Below are 24253 nucleotides of genomic sequence, written 5' to 3'. Positions count from 1 at the left end.
GTTTTCTTTTCTTTTTTAATCAGGGGTCTGTAGTTCTTGTCAATGTAGTGAGTCATTAACCTAATCATTAACCCTATTCTGGGGCTTGCATTTGCCACAAATAGCAGATCTACATGCTCACAACGCGTTGCAACTCAACACGTTGTGAGCTTGTAGATCAGCTATTTTCTGCAAAGATATTCAGTCTAGAGTGAAATCAGGCGTGGGCCTAGTAGGCCTTAATGGGGTCGACCGACCACCTTAAGTGAAATCATAGAAAGATCTTTAGAAAGCAGTGCTGGCACAGCCATCAACGCTGATGATGGTTGGTCTTGCCCTTGAGCAAGACACCTAGCCCTGGATCAGAATATAAGCATATCCACTTGGATGTTCTCAGTCAATCTCAGTGGGCCAAGTTAGGATAGGTTATAGATCACCTCAAATAAAATAAAATCAGCCAGGTATTTTAAGAAGATGAATCACTGATCAATATTTATCTCTTCAGGGTCAACCAGGAAGCGCTGGAAGTGGTGGACCCCAAGGCAAGGAGGGAGCTTTGGTGAGTAAATCCCAACACCCTAGTTCATTCATCTACTACATCAGGGGTGGGCAACTTTGATGATGGAGAAGTACACTTTATTTTCACACTCACTCCAGAGGGCCACAATGCATATACAGCTAAAAAATAGCTGATCTACAAGCTCAAAGCGTGGCAGTGGCGCAGTGCGACATGTTTTGAGCTTGTAGATTGTCTATTTTTGCTATTTTTTAAATGGAATCCTGAATAATTTTCTATCTATTTTTGAATTGGAATCCTGAAAAGTATTATCATTTCTTCATTTCAAATTCATTTATATGTTCTTAGGTTAACTTTATGAACTTAAATACAAATACATTGGACATAAAAAAAAGACTAGTACTAGTCATTAAGCCTTCTAATATAGACTGAAGTAATTAAAGTGGGTCATGTTTGCATGTTTGGAATTGTAACAGCCGAAATCAGTAATATATCAATATTTCAATATTAACCTGCAGGTCACATTAAGTGAAGGTGGGGGCCGCATGTGGCCCCTGGGCCTCCAGTTGCCCATGTATGATCTACATCATCAGTATGGATTACAGCTACAGTATACCTGCACTCCTGAATGGCATGTAATGGAACTTATCTCTCATCCCCAATCAGGGTCCTGCTGGACAAGATGGCCGTGCTGGACCTCCTGGCCCAACTGGACCCAGAGGCCAGCCTGGAAACATTGGATTCCCCGGACCCAAGGGACCTGGTGTAAGTGGATTCAGAACATATATTAGACAGTACCATGACTTGGAGATTAGCAGACCAACAGCATGTTCTTAGGCTTGTTCTTGGCTAATGAGCAGAAGGATTGTCCTGGTATCCTACCAAGGCTGAAGCACACAGGCTACTTATATCTTTACTCTCGAGGAAGATTCCCATAACTTTACATTAAACTTGGATGTACCAACTGCAGTCTTGCTCTTATTCTCTATCACTGTGTATAATAATGACATAATCTCCTTCTCTCTCTCTTCAGGGTGAGGCTGGCAAGCCTGGTGAGAAGGGATCCTCTGGCCCCACTGGACTGAGAGTAAGTCCCAGTCGAGCATCATTTATCACCTACGCTTAGTATATGACAAGTCATTATGTCATCCACAAAGTTGTATATCTGTCACCGATAAGTCATTGTTTGCCTGTCTGCCTTTGTATAGGGAGCCCCTGGCCCTGATGGCAACAACGGAGCAACTGGTACTGGTGGACCTGTGGTAAGTAATAGGATTTCTAATCTTGCATTCAATAAGAAGTTCCTCTTTTGGCTGATGACCACACTGTAACCATCTGTCATTTTTCCCTGTGATAATCTTTGGTATTTTATCTCTTTTATCTCTCTCTCTCTCTCTCTCTCTCTCTCTCTCTCTCTCTCTCTCTCTCTCTCTCTCTCTCTCTCTCTCTCTGCTATTAGGGTGCTGCTGGTGAGAGAGGAGAGCAGGGAGCTGCTGGAGCTCCTGGCTTCCAGGTTTGAATGCATTATCTTAAGTCAAAAATGGCTAAAATAGCTGATTATTCAGTCAGGGAACTCAGACAGGCCTCTCAGGCACCCATCCATCTTCCTTTGCCAGGCATTAATCAAGTAAAGAAAAGTAAACAGTGATATTGTATTATTATGGATTACAATAATATGCTCGTCTTGATGTTAGTCTGGTTATACAAGCAGTGTTATTGATTTTCTTTTTTATCTTTGATATCTACAGGGACTGCCCGGCCCCTCTGGACCATCTGGTGAGGCTGGCAAGCCCGGAGACAGAGTGAGTATACCACACACACACTCTAAATCTGCTAAATGCCTAAATTGTACAAATTGTATTGCTGATACACTGTAGGAACAATCCTCACAGATATGCCATTGCTGTGTACTGTAGGAACCGTAGCTATTGATACCAAATAGTTTTACATCTCTTAACTAACTGTTCTCTGTCTCTATAGGGTGTCTCAGGAGACCAGGGTCTTGCTGGACCTGCTGGTGGCAAGGTAGATCCAACCCGTCTCATCTCATAATTCCCTTGATCCTTGAGCTTTCTCCAGTTTGCACACATTATTCATAAATACACACTTTCTTTCAAACATCAAACAATAGTGTATCCGTCCTTACGTTGTTCAGACAGAAATAAATGATGTTACTGTGCTGTCATTTTCTAAATGTCTCTTCAGATGCATTTGCATGCACTCAGAGTTAAATGAACACTCAGGGTTATACCATCATCTACACCAGTGGTTCTCAACCTGTAGGGGTCCCCAAACTATTTTGGGGGGTCCCCAGGTGATTACCTTAATGTGCAACATTGTTTTCTCACTCAACAGTAAACAAACCAGCATAAAGTTTAAGTGGGTGAAGGGTATCTGCACATTTCTAAAGTCACAATTTAAGGACTTTTTAATACATCTAAAATGACAAATTAAATTGGCCAAATTGTCAAATTATATTAGAGGCAGAAATTGTGAAAATAGCCGATCTACATGCTCACAACGCCTCGCAACGCGAGGCGTTGTGAGCATGTAGATCTGCTATTTTCACAATAGAACCGTGTCGAACAAAATGTAATGCCTCAACTCTTAGTGCTCGTCAGGGTGGAAAGGGGTGCCCAGTTCAAATATGATTATTCTGGGGGTCGCGGCCTGAAAAGGTTGAGAACCACTGATCTACACGTTGGCCATGTAAAAGCTTTACATTTCTATAAGTGACCCTTCGGTATGTGTGTGTCCCTCCAGGGAGAGCGTGGTAACCCCGGCGCTGCTGGCTCTACTGGAGCTCAGGGATCCATGGGAGCTCGCGGACCTGCTGGAGCCCCTGGACCTGATGGTGGCAAGGTAAGACAATCCATCCTGGTGTTGTGACTCTGCCTGGCCATTAAAGAGTGTTTTAACGTTAAAAACCTGAAAACGAATATTGAATGCAGGAAATTGGAGAATAGTTTGAACAGGGGGAAAATGCATTCTGTAAGTTTTGGTACCTGCAGAGCACTACCAGTGAAGCTCAATTAGTGTTCTAAACCAGTGGCTGCTGGGGGGCAATTGGAAAGAGGAGGAAAGATTTATATAGATGCTACAACTAATTGCAAGGCATGGGTCTTCAACAAGGTACCTTCATTAAACAAACAAACCAACAGAAATCTACTAAATATTATGAGTTAGCTTTGAAAGCCTCAAGTTGCAAAGAAAACCTTCTAAAAGTAAACCTTCTAAAAGTAAGAAATGTATATATTTTACACAATATATGTAGTGGGGTTCCGTGCTTCCTCTGTCTCTCTCTCTCTCAGCTAAGGGGGTCCTAGGCCTGAAAACCGTTGAAGACCATGTTATAAGGCATTGGCTCGAATGTTTTTTTCTTTAAGCAAAATAATCCTTGGGCTTTAATGGGAAAGATGAACCAGACGTTGTTATACTACGGACTAACTCAATAAGTCAATTCTAAAATGTTAACCTATTGAGTTTGTGTGCGTTTTGTATGGTGGGGGGAAAATGAACCATACTTTGCTGTGTGTGTTTCCAGGGAGAGCCCGGTAACGTTGGACCCGCTGGCGCTGCTGGACACCAGGGTGCAGGTGGAATGCCCGGTGAGCGTGGAGCCGCTGGTACTCCTGGCGGAAAGGGAGAGAAGGTTCGTCGAGTCAAATGTATTTATTTAGCACATTTCATACGCAGCAAACTCATTGTGCTTCCCATTAAAGCAGTGGTTCTCAAAGTGGATTCCAGGGACTCTGTGGGTTCCTTTAGGGGGGTCTAAATTGACCCATACAAGTCTGTCTCTGTCACTGTCAAGGGTTAAGGGGAGACCTTGAAATTTGGAAGTTTGAGAAACACTGCATTAAAGGATAACAGAAAGAACATACAAACAGATATAAAGTACAATATAAAACCCTCCACCCTCTCATCCACACACATTAAATACAGCATGTAATGAGTGCCTGATGATAAGTGGTCTGATAGGTTTATAGGTATCAGGTCGGCGAGTGCATGTATTCTGTATATCCAAGCAGAAGTTCATCCCACACACAGTGCTAAGCGTAGCTAGCGCTATTCTGCAACCTTGTGACCACTGATTTACAGACCCATTCTCTGGGTAGTTTGGAGCCCAATGAGCTTTCTGTTTGAACCTGCTTCATCAAACTATTCATTTTAATCCATGTCCCTCTGTCTGTCTGTCTGTCTGTCTGTCTGTCTGTCTGTCTGTACGCAGGCACTCTCTGACACATTGATTTTCTTCCTCAGGGCGAGCGTGGAGAGGTTGGACCTGCTGGAGCTCCTGGATTCGCCGGTAGCCCTCAGTTTAGTTTGTTAGTTAGTTACTTTGTAGATTTTGGATCAGATCCCATCGTTCATTTCAAAGAAGCGTTCTCACATTCTCTCCACATCTCTCTCTCTCTCTCATCAGGACGCTGCAGGGCCTGGTGCGTCCGTCAACCATGGGTTGCCCTTGGCATATTAATTACAATTGTAATTACTATTTTTGGTGCTACACTGAGTGTACTTTTAACCAATCGTGGCAACATATGGGCATGGACCTTTTTTTATCCCAAGCTCTGTAGCACTTTTCATTTTAACTTTAATTGTACTTGTAAAATGTCAAGCAGAAGAGCACGAAGAGGAAGGTGGTAGCTGAGTCCCCTCACCCAGTGGCGTATCCAGCACTCCACAGTTGGGGGGGACATATTTTGACCAGCCCACATTGGCCGTGCGCGAAGCGCGTCCAAGACCACCGGACTGCACTGAAATACATGGCTGATATAATAAGCTCCTCCTGAGCCTAGACGTATTAACGGACCCCTATATCGGGCCATACTGTATGGGATATGTTATGTAATGTATGTAATGTATGGCAGTTTAGAGCATATTCAATCGGCTGATAACGTGGGGATCGTCGGTGTCTCTAGTCTTTAGTTCCACTGTTCTGAACGGTAGAACCCTTGACCGTCCAGTGTCAGGGATATGGCTGCCTGTTGTCACCACGGTTTAAAACATTTATGCACTTTCTGCACTGTTTTAATTACAACACGATGATGCTAACAGCAAGTGTTTGATTATAGCGTCTGCAATTCTTTGTTTGAAATCTTAGGGTTATGTTATTTATTGACTAAGTCTAAACAACTGCCACAAAAAGTTTCCCTAAGCATTGTGAGCTTCGGCGAGCTCCCTTCATGTCTGTCTGCGTGTCTGGAGTGGACATGGAGCAGTTGACTGGACACTGAACAACAAAGTGGACTTCCATTGAACACGAGGACAATGTGATAAGCGTTTGAATTGTTTGAATTTACCATAGGTTTATTTATTGACTATTAGCACAACTGCTTGGAAATAAGCCCTTCTAGACTTTTTGTGTTTATGCTTTAAGCATATTGTATAATTGTACCTCTGTATATTTTGCAAACTGTTAATAAAGTATTCTTTCAACCAATCAATTGAGCATTAGGTCCTATTGTTTTTAATGATGTGTTGTTGTGTGTTTTCTTTGAATTTTATTTTGTCATTGTCTTTAATGTTTGAAATCAATCAATCAATCAATCAATCAATCAATCAATCACTCAATCAAAATAGGCAAAGAAACAGCTCAGATATACTGTACATCTCAGATAGCCTACTCCTCACCAACACCTGCAGTTCAGTATATCAGTCCCACTCTGACCTGACTGGGCTCTCCTCTCGGACACTGGGCTACGTTGCTACGCGTGCGGTTAGGGTTAGGGTTAGTAATGGACTAACGCAATGTCGGAGTAATCTCTAAGTCACCCGCTCGCTCTGTCTGGTGCACCATAGACACACAGCTGAGATTGCCCTGGCTGAGGTTTAAAGGGCTGTAACACCAGACCACATTCTGTTCTTTTGTTTGGTAAGGATTTTAATTGGGTCACAGTTTTGCTCCACTACTATTTACATTTGCACTCACTTGTTTGTTGTGTGGAAAAATAAAACCACTTGCTTTAATGCAATGCAAGTGAAAGACCAGGTTTAACGGGCTGTAAGTTACATCAAGTACTGTGCTTAAAGGGGCACTCCACCACTTTTCAACCTATGTTCATGTAATTGGTCCTCACTCAAAAATAGCTTTCCTTTTTTTTTTTTTTTTTTTTTTTTCTCAGAGGACTGTGGGCAGGTCAGAAACCCATAGTCTTGTGACATCATCGATTGCCAATCCAGCTTATAGAAACTGCAGGCTTTCTATTCCTGAAAAGTTGCAATTTTAAAGTGGAAGCCATTGTTCTCGTGATAATAAAAATCTAAATATTTTTTTCAAAAATATTGATTCAATTTTTTTTGGGGAAAATGATGATGTCACAAGACGATGGATTCTGAACTTCCCACAGCTCTCCTAGGAGACTTGGACTGAGTAGAAAAAAATTGTGATATTTTATCATGAACATTAGTGAGGACCTATTATATGAAGACAGGTTGAAAAGTGGTGAACTACTCCTTTAAGTACAATTTAGAGGTATTTTTACTTTGCCTGGAGTGTTTCCAATTGTTAATACTTTTACTTCTAAAAAGTATAATTTTGGTTACTTGAAAATCAACAAGATCTATGATGCGGCACATTGCAAGCTTGTAGATCTGCTATTTTCAAAAGATTGTTGAAACCTTGTGAAATGGAACATACTGTGTAAAGACTATTTTTACTTGTGGTACGAATACTTCTACTAAAAATGTGAGTAATTCTTCCACCACTGCCTGTGTGTAATAGCATGTGTCAGAGAAACATATTAAAAACTAGAAGCAGTGCTCTTCCGAGCACAGGTCTCCACCAGGTCAGGCATGTAATGTGTTTTACATAAGTCGGCCTCCTGATGGCGCTATAAAAGGTTGATGTAAAAAATGCAGGGAAAAGGTTTTACCTTGGCCTCGAAGGAGTGCGCATACAAAGTTTGACACTAATCGGTGGAGTTATAGGTGAAAACATGAATCGGCCTGTTATAGCGCCACCATGAGGCTGATTTGATTTTTCTTAAGTGACATTTATTCCTCTGCCTATTGGGAATGTGCATGCACAATTTCACCAAAATCGCACACTGCGTTCAGGATTTCAGGCATTTTATTCAAAACTGACCATTCCTGCAAACTTTGAAAGCCAGTTTTAGCCAATCAGGATGGAATATGGAAAATCTGACACATCCATGTCGATCACATGACTGTAGAGATACTGTCTACTGATTTACGTGATTTTTGGACAAAATCTGTAGGAGTACTGGCAAAAGTTAGTTTTGCAAAAGTCGGCCTCCTGGTGGCGCTAGAACAGGCCCATGTGAAATATTTGGGGCAGAGGTTCTGAATTGGTGTCGAGGGAGTGTGTGTGCACAGTTTGGCAGCGACCGGGCCAACGGCGCCGGAGATTAGCTGGTAACGGACAAACGGACGGACGGACGGACGCACGCACGGACGGACGGACGGAGGGGAAAACATACTCTCCACCAGCACGGCGCCGGAGATTAGCTGGTAACGGACAAACGGACGGACGGACGGACGGACGCACGCACGGACGGACGGACGGACGGACGCACGCACGGACGGACGGACGGAGGGGAAAACATACTCTCCCTCAGCCTTCGGCTGGTGGAGACAATGATTCAGATATTTGTTTTGTTGTTGTTTATTGTATTACGTGTGGTAGAGAACATTTTACAATTATTGAATGATTCATTACTTAATCACATTGTAATTATAACATTATTTGTTCATGCATGCATAGTGAAAAACAATGTATGACACACATTTCATGTATGGAAATAATAATCTAGCCTATAGATAATTTAAATTAATAATATATATAGAGCCTATTACGTGTTTTGTAAGTATTGTGAAAAGCTTACTGTAATAGCTACCACTAAGAGTGAGTCTCTATTGGCACAGAGTGACCACACATGCAAACACTCCAAAGGTGTGCAAGAAATCAAATATATCAATCAAAATATGCTCCCCATTGACATACGTTACAGTACATACAGTTAATAGGCTCTTTTAGCTTGTAAACAAATTGAAACTAAGCTGATTCTGGACATCACCAAACCCAGTGTTTGCATTTAACCCATTTAGGCCTAGAATTATTGAATGCTTTAACTATTGAAAAATAGCAAATATACAAGCTTTAGAATTTTTACCCGAAGTGTCTTTTGAGTCACCGAAAAACCTATGTTTCTATGTCAGCAATGTGGCTAGCCATCGTCAAAGAAAAGGTCCTTTTCACTTAACTGGAGCTCAGCTAGTCTGTTCTTGAGAGACTACTGTGTCAGTGGTTCTCAAACCTTTTCATGTGAAGGACCCCCTAAATGATATTTATTTATAAAATTGAGTTACAAACGTTCGCTTTGAAAATACATATATTCAAAGATTTGCACACATTTTCTCGACTTTTTCAAAAATAGCAGATCTACAAGCTCGCAGCGCGGCACTCGCGCTGTGAGCTTGTATATCTGCTATTTTTCACTGGTTAAAGCATTCAATAATTCTAGGCCTAATAAAAATATAGCTCCAAGGAGCGACAACGGGGCCAAGCAGAAAATATAAAAAATAAACGGAAGAAGAAGGGGGCAAGTGGGAAAGACGATTAAACAAAGGTGCATGAGCATAGCAGCAGATGTGAACTGTGTGTGGGAACTTGTTAGGTATCCCATTTATTAAAAAGGGCATGTCTCTATTATGTTGCCTAGAATGGCGGTATTTCAAACTCTTGTAAAACATTCAGTCATCAAGACGGAGCCTGGAATCAAATCTGTGACTGTTATGGAAATACAATTTATATTCCCTTTCAGGCTATTGATCTATCGATTATTGAGTTATCGATTATTGATATAGATTATATATTTAATATTCATCTTACTTCGGTTATATTAATATATGACTGTATGCTGATGTTATGAATGTAATATGTAAGCAAGGGAAGTAAATGAGTATGATAATATGTCTTATGAGTTTAGGCCTCAGTGTACTGTGTACACGTAGTTATGCAGCAGCAGGCTCATACAGCAAGGTCAAGTACACTAACTATTTCCCTGTAGGCAAGCGGCAGACCCAGACAGCAAGACGACAGGTTAAGGTGTTATGAACGCAAGGAGAATGTTTCTTATATCAGGCCTCAGTATTCTGGCTAGGGTAGTGACTACACACTACGGCCTCGGCATAGAGCAGAGGGCCTTCCATGCTCAGTCGATAAGAATGGAACACATGCAATAGTTGGTCAGGGATAGTGTCGCCGCTCTCAGTCAAAGAGCGTCGAGCAGCACATTTCATAGTCAGGCAGAAGTGACCTTACATACTCAAGTGTTGAGAGAGTACATCTTTTGGTCAGACAGAAGGAATGTCAGTCCTCAGAATTATCTTAACAATGTGTATGTATCCTTGCAGTATCTGTATTTAAGCTGCCTCAACATCCAGATCGGTGTCAGACTCCCGTTGCCTTTCGAGACAACTGGACCCTGTCCACCTTTCCTTCTTTCATCTCTCTTTTTCCTTTCTCCTCTCTTCTTTCTATCCTTTACTCTTCTCATTATTATATTACATAGGAATCATTGTCATATTATTATTATTGTCATCTGTTGTATTGAATAAATCTGTTATAGACATATCAGTGTCTAACTCTTCATTCTCTCACCGAGGAAATGTTCGAATTTCGACAACAATTGGCGACGAGGATGGGATTGGACGCGCAGCCTGGTGCTCCTGCCGGATGTTACCTCCCTGCGGGTGAGAAGCTGTCCGGTTAGGAGCAAGGGCTGCTGATCCAATCCAGGGTTGAGGATGATGAACCACGCGGTGAGAGACTGATTTGTACAACAGATGAAGTAGTCTTTTAGAAGAGTAATAGTGCCGTATACTGTATATGTATATGTATATGTATATGTATATGTATATGTATATGTATGCATACTGTATATTTATAGGTTGTTGATCATGATCAGAGGTTATGCATGCAAACTCGTGACTAGTCGGATCACTGTCTCAATGTCTATGTTTATAGTTACAGACAGGGAAGTCTTATACTAGGTCACTGACGGACGCGTCTTGGTTGTTTAGGTGAGCTATAATTCCAAATAACTTGAGTAATCGGTTGTTCGGTGAGCTATAATTCCAAATAACTAGAGTTATACTTTTTTGGTGAACTGTAATTCCAAATAACTAGAGCTGTAATTGTTCAGTGAGATATAATTCCAAATAACTAGAGCAATCTGTTGTTTGGGGAGCTATAATTCTGAACAAATAGAGTAATCGGTTGTTCGGTGAGGTGTAATTCCAAATAGCTAGAAATGGGTAATTACCAGAGTTATAGAAGTGAGTGTGCCAGGGATGCAGCAGTGCCCAAACAACTGCCGCCTTTTTTGCGAGGACATGTCAGATTATGTCCAGAAAGTCATGGTCAAATTGAGAGACGGTGGGAATCGCGGGGTTCCCAGCGGGGGCAATTCCTTTTAACTCAAATTCCTAATAACTCAAATTTATTGGGGGAAAACTTGTAGAGAAGAAGATCACAGAGGAGAAGCAGCATGCATGACAATCCAGTAAAAGTATAAGATATGAATTCAATGAATGAATCATCACCTTGTTTTTGGTTTGTTTTATTTGTTTCAGTCTACGATTTTTGGAGCTGTGTGAAGCACAGGCTCCCTATACGTGGCCGTGTGGGTCTGTCTGTGTGTCTGTCTGTCTGTCTGTCTGTGTGTGTGCCTGTATGTAGCCTGAACTTCCTAAACTTCGGCACGCCACTAGTCCCACAGTTTTGCCACCACACACTCGCGCCATATGTCAAATCGAACGGCTTACTCGGGAATCGTGGGCTATTACTTTTCTAAGAGAAAGGTTCTATAGTTTAATTGATATTAATTTATTAGTGAATTAATTTTCCCCATTGACTTATAATGGGAATCGCAAAAACTCACATTCAATTATTTGTCTCTCGCAAACCATAGGGGCTAGAGTTTCAAGACTTGGAGAGGAGGTTCATAATGATTTCAAGGATTAAATCAAAAATAATTGTGTCATTTGGCCGCATGGTGGCGCCATAACACCCCACTTTACGTTTTGGCCTGTAACTCTTGAACCGTAGGTCGGAAAATTAAAAATATTTTTTCCCTGGATTCCTTGGGTCATGACGCATCTCCCCATATAGGCCACGCCCATTTGCGCCATGATAGATTTTCCGCCATCTTGAATTTTCTCCAAAACACACTTTTTGCTCCTTTTCCTACATATTTTCTTCAAATGTCACAAAAATCGGTACACATGATCCACACACACACACACACACACACACACACACACACACACACACACACACACACACACACACACACAGCTCCACTTCACACGGGTGTGATTTTTATTTTACATCACCATATTGCAGTTATTTCACTGAGTACTATTTGGCTCCAATTATTGGTTGCCTTTTGGAAAATAACAGTAAGAAAGAGAAAGGGAGATAGAGAACAGCAACTAACACACGTCTATTATTTTCGTTTAATTTTATTTTTCTCTATCCTTTTGTTTGAGGGTACTGGGTGGACCTCGACCTGGATTCCGCTCCTCCCAATGGCTCTCCCAGCATACGCACCACCGGCACCAACCCACAACAACCGTCAGGATCGTTCTGGTCTACCGTCCGTGGGCCCTACAAGACATTGCCGAAGCAGCAGAGGATATCGGCAGCCGCACGTCTATGTGGCTGCACAAAATACAGTTAAAAGAATGCCGTCCCTCCAGGATGGAAATATGCAAGGTGACAGTCAACTCATTGCAAAGTGTGAGGCCGCATTCCCGCCCAGAAGAGACATTGGCAAAGTTGCCATGGTGACCCGTGACACGGAAGGGCGAGTCACTGATTACTACAACGTCTGTGGACAGTGTTTGTTTTTAAGAGTGAAGTCAGTGGACTGATGCAGCCAGGTGCAGTGGCGTGCGCCTGTAATCCAAGTTACTGGGTGGATCGTTTGAGCTCAGGAGTTTTGAGCTGCAGTGGACTATGTCGATCGGGAGTACGCAGTTCGGTATCGTTGAAGCCAAGGTGATGGGTGCAAGACCACTATATGAGATGCACCCTAAAACGTACAAGGACTCAAGTGCTCCATGTTCAAATGAATCGCTGCCATGAACATGGGACAAGGACAGTTCAGCCGCAAAACCAGCGAGGATGCAGTGGGTGCGGATGTGGCAGAAGAAGCCAAGGACCTGGGGGGGATGGCAATGGGGTAGATATACCTGAAGAAGTGAGTGAACATTGGCATGTTGTGCCCAACACCATGCAGCTGAGGGAGGTTGGGCTGCCGGACAGTCTGGTGCACAACACAGCTTTCCGATTGAGGCCAGGTGGAGGAGCGGACCCCAGGGAGAGATGCTGGTTGCACCACCCCAGAGCAAGTACCCCTCACACACACAACACAACGCACATGCACATGCACATGCACATGCACATGCACACGCACACGCACACACAAGGCATGCACAAGCTAGTGCAGCAAGCTACTGTATCTATTATCTACAAGATAAGAAGAAAATGCAACAAGCACAATCACACACAAATTAGGGGACTACTACAGTAGGGCATTCTGGAGCAACATATTCACTGTTCAGAGCAAGTAGTAGAATATGAGTACCCCTAGCATAGTCATAAAGGTCAGGAAACTCAAGCACTCATTTATACTGAGTACAATATGTCCAGGTACAGCCCGAGTCAGTTATTAGTTCCAATGGTGTTTAAAAAAAAAACAAAAAAAAAAAAACACAGGAATTAATGACAGAAATCCTAATTCATGACATGGTACAGACACACAAACTGCAAATTAACTATACAGTAAATACATGTTTACTAGTCTGTGGATTGTGCTGCTGCCTCTCTCTCTCTCTTCATCTGATTCTCAAGGCAAGTTATTCAAGGGGAAGTATGCTGCGTATCTCTCTTGGAGAGGAAACACACCAAAGGCTGGCAGGATTTGGGCACAATGCTGGGTCGCCAATGACAGGGCACAGGTTTGGTACCGGTACAGTTTTATTTTAAAAAGGCCTATAAAGAAGTGAGATCACACAGTCTAGACACCAATCCACAACTTTAAGAGGTGCACCTACGGAATTGCGGTTGTGCGGAGTTTGCAGGCTGTCTGTCACAAACCGTGTGCCCCACAGGTTGCAAACCCCCACACTATTTTGACTCAAATTCCGCCCGCCGCGACAATTTTCTGTCTTTTTTATTCTGTGGTCAAGTTGACCAATGCGAGGTTTTTTCGTTTCCGATTGAGGCATCCGATAAATCTGATCAGATCAGAGAATCATGCGAATCTCCAGGGGTTTCACAGTGAGCTAGTCAAGAACCCAGGAGTCTGGACCCATCCGCAGGGTCTACACTTTGACGGTCTGACAACTTATGGTTTGTGTGGCTCCTCAGAGGAGGCCTGCAGAACCTGACACTGTGATGCTCCTGAAGCACCTCGCTGATAAGGGTCACGGTTAGTTTGTCAAAACTGCAGTATGTACAAGAGTGAATCTATTGGGGACATGTGATCACAGCAGGGGGCAAAATCCCTCTCTCCCTGACATGTATTAATAGTAGAAGAAGCTGACAGGACCAAGTATTATAGGGACTGGACTTGACTGGACTAATAAGGCATTTTATGATAAAATAGGCCTTGGATGAATGCCCTACTCGCTACCTATGACAGGCAGAACAGGTGGGGCTATTCAAGTATTCATAGACAAATACTTTATATCATTCTCTTGTAATTCCAAGTTCAAGTGTGTTAACAGAGTTTTGTTTCAGTTACATTATGTTCAAATCACATTACTGTAGTATTTGCATAATATTTAATTGCATGAAATGATCTTTAAAATAAAAGTCACATAACCATGTACAGTAGGAGGAGCCCTGTTCTGTATTGGTATCATATTTATTTGAGCATTACACCTACATTTTAATAAATGGTTGATGGGACTCACAGCCCTATGGCCCGGTCCATAATCAGCCCAACAGTTCACCTAATCAGTTGATCAAAGGGGGAACTGCATGATGTCATGTTTGCAAATAGCATGGTAAAGTTATGTAGCTTACGGTTGTCACTGCAAAAGCAATGCTTTCGGGCAGGCACACTGTATAAAGTATGAAGTATATTTCTGATGTGCTGCATTGTTGCCCATTAACCCTTTTCTCTGTAACAGGAATTGTTCGTATTTTTGTTGATTGCAGACGAGACCAATATCTGAATCTTACAATACCTACTTACTTACGCCTACAGCCCTACTGGGGGCATAGGCTGTCAACAAGGGATCTTGTGCTGTTCTCTTCAGCTTGCTCCATGTCATTTTCATGGCCGTGATGTCTGCCTCCAGGTCTCTGTACCTGGTGTTTCTTGGATGACCTCTTTCCTTCTTGCCCTGTGTGTGGAGTCCATCCTAGGCCTTGTCAGGAGATGTTGCTTCACTTGCATGCAGGCTTTCACAGAGTCATATCCAACTACGTTTCATTTCTTCTTATGCGGGCAGCTGTCCTGTCCTCTGCCGGAGTGCACTGATGGTGTCTGGCCATCGGATGCAAGGATCTTGCACAGGCGACTGTGGATGAAACCCTGCACTTGCGTGCAGGGCAACTGTAGTTCTCTGTGTCTCTGCTCTATGTCATTAACTTGTGCAAGGGGTGCAGAGAAAACGTTCTTGTTGTGTTTCCAAGTGTTTGTGTACTGTATGTGAAACCGAGCGAATGAAACTTAACTAACTAACCCACTAACTACAGGCTAACTTTGAGTGCATGATAAATGCTTAAGGTAATTCTCTGCGAGGGTGGGGATTGTTTTGTATGTTGTATGCTGTTATGTCCTTTCCGATAGGAAGCAGCATTCATGTACAGCAGACCCTGAACACACACAAACAGTGTGCAACTTGGAAGTAAGTGATATATACACAACACAACATCCCACCAAACCGAGCTGTGGATATATTATTATAGAAGTGTGAGCATATTGTTTATTTAGGACGCACAGTTACTGTAGCTGTAGCATTGATTGATTGAGTGTTTGTTTGATTGATTGACTGACTGATTGAATACTTTAGTAACAATTAATACTTTATAGATAAGATTGTTAACAGTACAGAGTGCAGTCAAAGGTTATGCTAAAAGGATAACACAAATGCCCCAGGGATTTATTTCCATTGTGGGCCAGTTTACTCAATGCATCAGTAATCAGTAAGACATCCAATATGTGCAGCAGTAACTATTTTTCTTGGGGACCACAACTTTCAGTGTTACATAACAACCAGTGTTGGGGGTAAATTGTTAAAGGTGATTAATTACTGTAATATTACTTTAAGCCTTAACTGCAAAGTCGTTACTAAGGATATTTCAGTACATAGGTAAGTTATTACATTTAGAAAGTAACTTGCCCAACACGGTTAATAATAACTCATATCATAATGCAGAGTTCAGTATGGACTGTTTGTTTAAATAAAGTGGATCTTACTTACAGCTAATTATGTGAAATGTACTTCTATTGCATGTCTGTTACAATAATGTCGATATAAATGGAAAGAGTATTTCTCATACAGAATAAACAGAGTCTTTGTAACTTATGTTTCCTTCTAATAAATGCAAGTAACAAATCGATTAATGTTATATTGGATATATAGCAAATCAGTTGCTGAGAGTAACTTAAGTACAGGGAATCGAATATGTACTCAAACTAAGTGACCTTATCCTCCTTACTTTTGATACATCTATTGCACCTATGTGTTGAGATTTTATGCTTCTGCCCCAATACATTTCGTAGGTAAATAATGGGCATTGTGCCACTACCATTATTCTCAGCTTTAACTACAGTAACTTTGCACATATAGCCAGTGTTGCTTAAACCTTTTGGGCTCAGGACAGATATTTAAAGTTGTTTAACCCTAAATTACATTGCTATTTGTTCTACTTAAGTGTAATAATTTATCATGTTACATTTGTTGTGAATGTATTCGGAACATTCATATTGATTATAAGATAATATGCACTGTAGTGAAAGCATGTTCTCACTTTCGTTAATTTGTGATTTGAATCACTTGAAATTCAGTGTCTTTAGACGTGTAACCTGGATAGTGAGAGACTTAAGAGAATATCAGTTTCAGTTATAACTGATTGAAAGCAACGTTTATACGATTTTATAACTTATTTTAGAAGTTTGCAAATCCAAATAATACAATAAAAGATACTTTATTTTATTCCAATGGTTTGTTTTATTCTTCCAAAATGAGTTACCATGCAGGCTAAGTGTCATGAAATTAGAAATACAATGTTCTCCAAGTGATAACAAGTGGTGTGGAGATGCTTGATGTTAGATCAATAGAACTTATTGTCACATAAAGGACCTAAGTGATTGATACCAGTTCAGCTACCAAGCTGCAACAGAATGAATACTTTACCTTTAGGACTATTAGTCATGTATGATGCCAATACTCTTTACTCAAGTAAAATCTAATGCAGGACTTCCAATTAAGTACTTCTGTATTTTGGCATTGAATACTTATCCCACCACTACAGTGAATAGGAAAGGTTATAGGTACCCATAAGGAGGAAGATTTCGGGGTTGGGGGGGACTAACCTCTGAAGCATATTTTAACTGCAGGTCAGCAAGTGTCAAACACGGAACAACGCCCAACCAAGGGCCAACATGGAGACACATGGCAAACCACATCGTCTTTCAACAGTGGCTTGCCCCCAATCGGTGGGGGGTAGCTGGAGCTGCACCATTATTCTGATCACAATTAGAATTTGATTAATTACAGCTCTAGATATAGCTTTATCCTATAGAACAGCATCTGCTTTTGTCTGATGTGTTTACTTGAACCATTCACTGGCATTAGCTAAATTGTATTACATTTTGTGTCCATTATATGGCCAAAGGGGGAATTGTTATGGAAATACAATTTATATTCCCTTTCAGGCTATTGATCTATCGATTATTGAGTTATCGATTATTGATATAGATTATATATTTAATATTCATCTTACTTCGGTTATATTAATATATGACTGTATGCTGATGTTATGAATGTAATATGTAAGCAAGGGAAGTAAATGAGTATGATAATATGTCTTATGAGTTTAGGCCTCAGTGTACTGTGTACACGTAGTTATGCAGCAGCAGGCTCATACAGCAAGGTCAAGTACACTAACTATTTCCCTGTAGGCAAGCGGCAGACCCAGACAGCAAGACGACAGGTTAAGGTGTTATGAACGCAAGGAGAATGTTTCTTATATCAGGCGTCAGTATTCTGGCTAGGGTAGTGACTACACACTACGGCCTCGGCATAGAGCAGAGGGCCTTCCATGCTCAGTCGATAAGAATGGAACACATGCAATAGTTGGTCAGGGATAGTGTCGCCGCTCTCAGTCAAAGAGCGTCGAGCAGCACATTTCATAGTCAGGCAGAAGTGACCTTACATACTCAAGTGTTGAGAGAGTACATCTTTTGGTCAGACAGAAGGAATGTCAGTCCTCAGAATTATCTTAACAATGTGTATGTATCCTTGCAGTATCTGTATTTAAGCTGCCTCAACATCCAGATCGGTGTCAGACTCCCGTTGCCTTTCGAGACAACTGGACCCTGTCCACCTTTCCTTCTTTCATCTCTCTTTTTCCTTTCTCCTCTCTTCTTTCTATCCTTTACTCTTCTCATTATTATATTACATAGGAATCATTGTCATATTATTATTATTGTCATCTGTTGTATTGAATAAATCTGTTATAGACATATCAGTGTCTAACTCTTCATTCTCTCACCGAGGAAATGTTCGAATTTCCACAACAGTGACCTTCTCTTTAATTAGGCATCCACATGAACACCTCATTTCGGGGACAGGGATCTAACTCTTGACCTTCGGGCTCCCAGGCTGACACTCTTCCCATAGACCAGTTATTTGTTTACAAACATTGAGACTGAATGCACAGGTGACTATATCATGTAATCAATTCCCAACAGATCCCCAAACCTTTTGTTTTGGGGAGCGCTGGTTCCAGTTCATTCAACCTCCTCTTGTGTGCTAGTGAGGTGCGCCCATGGGTGCATCCGGTTACACGCTGCCTACAACCGTTTTACTCTATAATGAGTGAGTGGACGCGTGTTTGTCTCTCACAAATGTCTTATTTGTATAGAAATGTCTTATTGTAACAGAAATAGATCACAGCCCTCAGACTAAAGTATGCTTAATAATAGTGTTACAAAATCATAATTAATATAGTTAAGTCATGTGATTTAACAGCATGGTAACCATGAGCAGTGAGCACACCCACTAACATCTATCTGCCTGCCTGCCTGCCTGCCTATCTGCCTGCCTGCCTGCCTGCCTGCCTGCCTATCTGCCTGCCTGCATGCCTGCCTGCCTGCCTGCCTGCCTGTCTACTCGCCAATGCAAACACGTGCACACACGCGCAACACATAAAGGCAATAATTGCTTTGTGACATAATTGGATTCCAGAGCAATAATCATTTCCTCCAAAGCTCTCGAGGGCAGGGTCCAGATTATATTGTTCATCTGCAGCACTTTTTATCGCACTACTGCAGTACTTTATCAAAGCATGTAGCCTATGTGAGAGAGGAGAAAGAAATGATTAGCCTCGGGGAAAGCAACACATGGAGCATTCTCTCTGATGTTGCAGAGATGAGCGTGTGTGTGTGTGTGTGTGTGTGTGTGTGTGTGTGTGTGTGTGCGTGTGTGTGTGTGTGTGTGTGTGTGTGTGTGTGTGTGCTTGCGTGTGTGTGTGTGCGTGCGTGCGTGCGTGTGCAGCTGTTTATGTGCATTTAGGGGCAGCAGTAGGGAGAGCTTTGACACCAGCATTGTTTTCTTCTGCTCTCATAAGGACAAAATAACAATGCGAGTCAAAGCATTCACGGTGCCAATTCTTATGCACACTCCTTTGAAAATAAAATAAAACCAACCTAGTGGAGCAGAGCTTAGATGCAGCTGTGCTTAACTCACAGGGACAGGCTCTTATTAGGTGGACTTCCAATGACCTATGTATAATGCATTTGTTTGATAATTTTTTGTACATTTCTTTTTTTTTTATATTCGTTTTGGAAATGTTAGGATTGCAACCTATTCATTTTCTTTTTGTTGTTGCATGGATTGTGAGTTGTTGCATGGAAACCTGCGCTACCTCAGCTTAATTTATTTTCGACGCTAATGGCGAAAGCAGAAACGTTTACTGGGTACACAGGCAGTATTTTGTTGTTCTTTAGCCCAAGATACTGTGGCAACAGCAGCCAGCTAACAGGATCACCAGAGAGAGACCACTGCTGCTACAGTAATCCAAGAGAGCCATCATTGGTGTTTGGATGGTTGCTCCTCTCCTCTCTGATTCTATAAGTTTGCATTATTTTTGAGCCAGATAAAATTACTGCATTACGTTTTGTCATTGACTTGTGTTTTCTGGAGATTACTTTTCAGATTTCTCGACATTCTTTCTTGATCCAGCACCCTGTTTGTTTTCATGTTATCTCATGTCTCATGTTTTTTAGGTTAATGTGTGCATTTTACTCGACCCCTTCACATTCAACTGTTAATTTAGTGTAAGTTATATTTGAAAAGAACCATTTACTGTATTTCTAAAATAAACTGCTGTGATAAACTTGAATAAAGGTTCACAATTCACATTGTATTTTTATGTCCTTTTCTCCCCCCATAAATTCTTCAGCTGTGTTTTTAGGATTGGTGTGGAGTGGAAAGATAACCCTAACCCAGACCGCCTCAGGATCTCTGGACCATATTAACAGTTTCCAAGCCAAGGGGGTAGATTGACGAGAATGATTAATTAGGCAGCCAGGCCACAGACGAAGATTGACGAGAATAGGCTATTTTTGTTATAAAACAACTCAAAATACATTATTTTTGCCGATTTAACAAACAGGGGTTTCGTACGAAACCTAAACGCTTGCCTCCAGTGGCAGATCATGTGACTGAACGAAAACGGGGAAGTGTAGGCCCATGTGACTCTGCTTTGTTGTGAAAAAACGTTAGAAAGCATGAAACACGGACTTTCAAAATGGCGGCGTGCTAGGCGGACGCGTTTTTCTCCGCTCCGCAGGCATGACAAAACTCTGCAATAATTAAAACAGCCACGGAGACGTTGGGGTAAGCAAGGGCATGGTACCCCGAGGAGAAGCCTTCTTTCCCTACGGCTGAAAAACAAGTGGTGAATCTCACTGCGCTGTCTGGGAGGTTCTTCTTTGTTATCGTTGTGCACCTCTTTCCCGTCCTGAGATATGAAGAGTCTGCGATGTGCTGTATCAGGGTCCAGAGTCACGTCCACTGAATATTGCTGGATCCTCCTCAGCTCATCACACAGCTTCTTCATCTCCTTACTGAGTGTCTTCTCCAGCTGAGCCACAGCTGTCCTCACAGTCCCCACATACGACTGATGCACACTGACCTTGGTCCAGTCCTTGGTGGGTGGAATGGTGTTGAAGGATGTGAACTGGGCGTTCTGGAGGTTGAGGAGGTAATCTTCGGTGGGCGAGAGCTTCTTCATCTCAGAGCTTTTCTTCTTTAACTCAGTGATTTCCTGTTCCAGCTCTTTAATGAGGACTTCGGCCTGTTCCTCTCCCGTTTTTTGCTTCTCTTCAATCACATCGATGAGCTCAGCCTGGCTTCTCTCAATACAGCTGATCATATCATTGAAGACCTGCACACTGCCTCGTATCTCTCTAGCTGCAGTTTTCTTGCTTAACTCTACTGACTGCTGGAACTCCTGAATCTTCACCTGTCTGTCCTGGATCATCTTCTGAATGTCATCCTCTGTCTTTCCCAGCTCAGCCATCTTTCTGTCAAATTCCTCTTTCACATTCACAACCTTGTGCGCCTCGTGGTCTGTCGCATTGCAGAACAGACAGACGCGCGTGCGGTCATTCATACAGAACAGCTCCAGAGGTTTGTCGTGTTTTTTACATATACAGTCGTTCGGGTTCCTTACGGCGCACATTGTTAAGTGAGGTGTAAACTTTGTCATATAATCGTGCCGCGCCATGTGAGTCTCACACATGGATTTGAGACACGTCAGGCAGGTCTTCACGGCTTTGACCTGCTCTTTACAGATGTCACAGAAGGCTTCTTCTGGTTTAGAAGCTTTCATACAGGAGACGTCAGGCTCTTTGCTTGCGCTGGAAGTTTGTTTCACCTGCTTTGACATCCTGAACTGATCCGCCATCTCTGAGAGAATTTTGTTAACGGAGAATCGTGGTCTCTTATCGAAGGTTTCATTACATAGAGGACACTGGCACACTGGCTCCTTATTGTCCCAGTATTGTGTGATGCAGGTGTGGCAGAAGTTGTGTCCACATGGAGTGGTGATTGGATCAGTGAACACATACAGAAGTGACGATGGAAGGCTCGTCTGAGGACGACCTAGAGAGAGAGGGCCGCATTCAGAGCCTGGATGTGATGAAAATTACACAGCACTACAACAACATCTGTGTCTCCAGTATACACCATCCAAAGTGATGATGTTTGGAGGGCAAAGAGAAGATGTAGGCCTACTAGGACACAAGTGTCAGCTTCCTCATGGTCCTCATTGGCACAACTAATTCCTCCTGAACAGAAACCTCCTAAACAGAAATCACATCCAGGCTCTGAATGCGGCCGCAGAAATCTGGATCTCCTTCAAAGCTGGAAAGATTACTAGAATGATCTCCTTGAATACCATTGCCACAAACCTGGGCATGACAATATGCAAGGGCATGGCTCTCTTCCATTCATTCTTTGGCTCAGACAGCACATCGTCATTCAAATCCATGGCAGGGTAAGCGATCCTGCTACAAGGTGATACGCAAAGTGCTATCCCTCAAGAATTTGTAACCCTTGCTGACACTCCAACACAAGCATCTCCAAGGCTGAAAAAAGTGGGCAATGATGTTGATCATGTTCGATTGACACAATTCTCACATAAAACTAGGGACGTGGAAAGGATTCCCCCCCAACTGATGCTTTGGATCAACATCTGAACAGAAGTGTCTTCCAAGCAAGCGCCTGGGTGACAGCACATAACTATGTATCTGCATGAATATGTATTGTAGTACTATGTCATTCATTCATTCAGGTCCATGATGACCGTCCACAGTCCCACTGATTATGGGATTAGTGGTCCCATTTGGACCACTCTGCCCCTTGCCAAGGATATATTAAAGTGTGAAGTGTACTTGTAAACGTGCTTGTATGCCAACCTGCACTCGGTGCAGTTTGCATGAAAGAAAAGTTGAAATGCACACGTCTGTGCAAATGTACTTGTGAGAACTAGCTAGACCAGAGCAGACTGTATATAGGTGTTAGATTTATTTTTTCTTTGTTAAAATATTGTTCTAGTAGTTGGTTAAAGCCAGTGGCGCTGTATTGTGGTACAGGAAAAAAAAGTGTAACTGTATTGTTGTGTATGAGTGTAATAACCATGTTATTGTGTGAAATATCATATACCGGTAATACCATAATATTCAAAACAAATATTTGACTCCAATTGATTCCCCACACAGTATTGACTTGATATAGCAATAAAATATATATATTACACAGCAATTGTGGGGAAAACTAAGACATTGTTAAAAAAAACACAATTCCGATTTTGGTAATTTTGGAAATAGGGCAAAATATATATTTTTCTTCAATCTACTGTCTTGACACTCGAACCAAAATTGTTCTATAGACCATAATCTACAAATTGGAAGTGAAAAATAAACTTTAACACAAATTTAAAATGACTGAGTGTCCAGGCACCCCACTATAGTGCAGACCTGCTCGATGTGCCTACACTGTCATATTAACAATACAGTGAAGCAGCATTCTTCTACGTGCCGATGGCTTGGAATAACTCCCAGTAGGCCTACACCTACAGTAAGACAGGCATCCTCTGTGGATATAGCTTTAAAGCACAGCTCAAGACCTATTTCTTCACTCTTGCTTGCTTGTAAATATGGCCACAAAAATTTTCCCAAATATGGAGATGACTGACGTCTGACATCATAGATAGTTTGACGTCATAGATAGCCCACATGAGACTGATGGCTCAATCTTGTTCAAGATGTGATAGAGTAAGCTAGAAGTGTGGTAAGCAACTGATCAGTACAAATATGGTGAACATATAATCTATTAATGCTTTTTATAGTGCATAATGGTTTAAAAGGTCAGAGTCTAAATGTTACAACTGGTTAAATGTCTTATTAATGTATGTGTTTTATGTGTTAATCACGAAATAATCTTAACATCTCCGTCCTGTAATATTTGACGTCACTAATTATAATCTTATTATTTCTATATCTGAGCGGATTCTCTTCATTGTCTTCTAAACTACATTGTGGAACATGGAGCAATGTCTTACAGTCGCTCAAGAAAAAAAAGAAATAGCATTTCTTTGTGTTGTTTTGATGTATTTCGCTTTTGTGGATAATGGATGTTTTATTTTTTTAGATTTTCTTTGTGTGAAAAATGTAGCTCTTCAAATTAGGAGGCTTTGAGTGCAGAGCGCAGCCATCTCAGAAAACAAGCGTAAGGGAATCATGTCAGTTGCTATGAGGCTGTATTGTTTGTACATTTGAATTAGTGCCTAAATGAAGCATTACGGTGCATGCACACAGCTAGTCGTGTTGGTTGGTGTAATTCTAATCACGTTGAACCATGCTTTTGTAGAATAATAAAGTGAATGGGGAGTCTAATTTTAACAGCTTTAATTTTTCATTTAGTTCAACCAGGAGGCATATTTGGGGGATAAGGGCCTTCCTAAGGCTGATCCTT

The 24253-nt window shown here is 41.8% G+C and overlaps 1 protein-coding gene across 1 annotated transcript in view; it reads left to right on the top strand.

Annotated features, from left to right (window-relative positions):
* Positions 1-5841, top strand: part of LOC308293392 (uncharacterized protein) — a 29248-nt gene extending 23407 nt beyond the window's left edge. The window contains exons 18-28 of the mRNA XM_080735878.1: positions 485-538; positions 1163-1261; positions 1530-1583; positions 1705-1758; positions 1956-2009; positions 2245-2298; positions 2477-2521; positions 3260-3358; positions 4041-4148; positions 4760-4805; positions 4923-5841. Coding sequence (XP_080592004.1) covers positions 485-538; positions 1163-1261; positions 1530-1583; positions 1705-1758; positions 1956-2009; positions 2245-2298; positions 2477-2521; positions 3260-3358; positions 4041-4148; positions 4760-4805; positions 4923-5146 — 891 coding nt within the window. The 3' untranslated portion in view covers positions 5147-5841. The remainder of the gene's footprint in view (positions 1-484; positions 539-1162; positions 1262-1529; positions 1584-1704; positions 1759-1955; positions 2010-2244; positions 2299-2476; positions 2522-3259; positions 3359-4040; positions 4149-4759; positions 4806-4922) is intronic.
* Positions 5842-24253: the final 18412 nt, after the last annotated feature.

This window comes from Nannobrachium achirus (assembly GCF_963921795.1).
Source record: "Nannobrachium achirus genome assembly, chromosome: 10".
Lineage (NCBI taxonomy): Eukaryota > Metazoa > Chordata > Actinopteri > Myctophiformes > Myctophidae > Nannobrachium > Nannobrachium achirus.
This window is presented reverse-complemented; position numbering and strand designations above follow the sequence as displayed.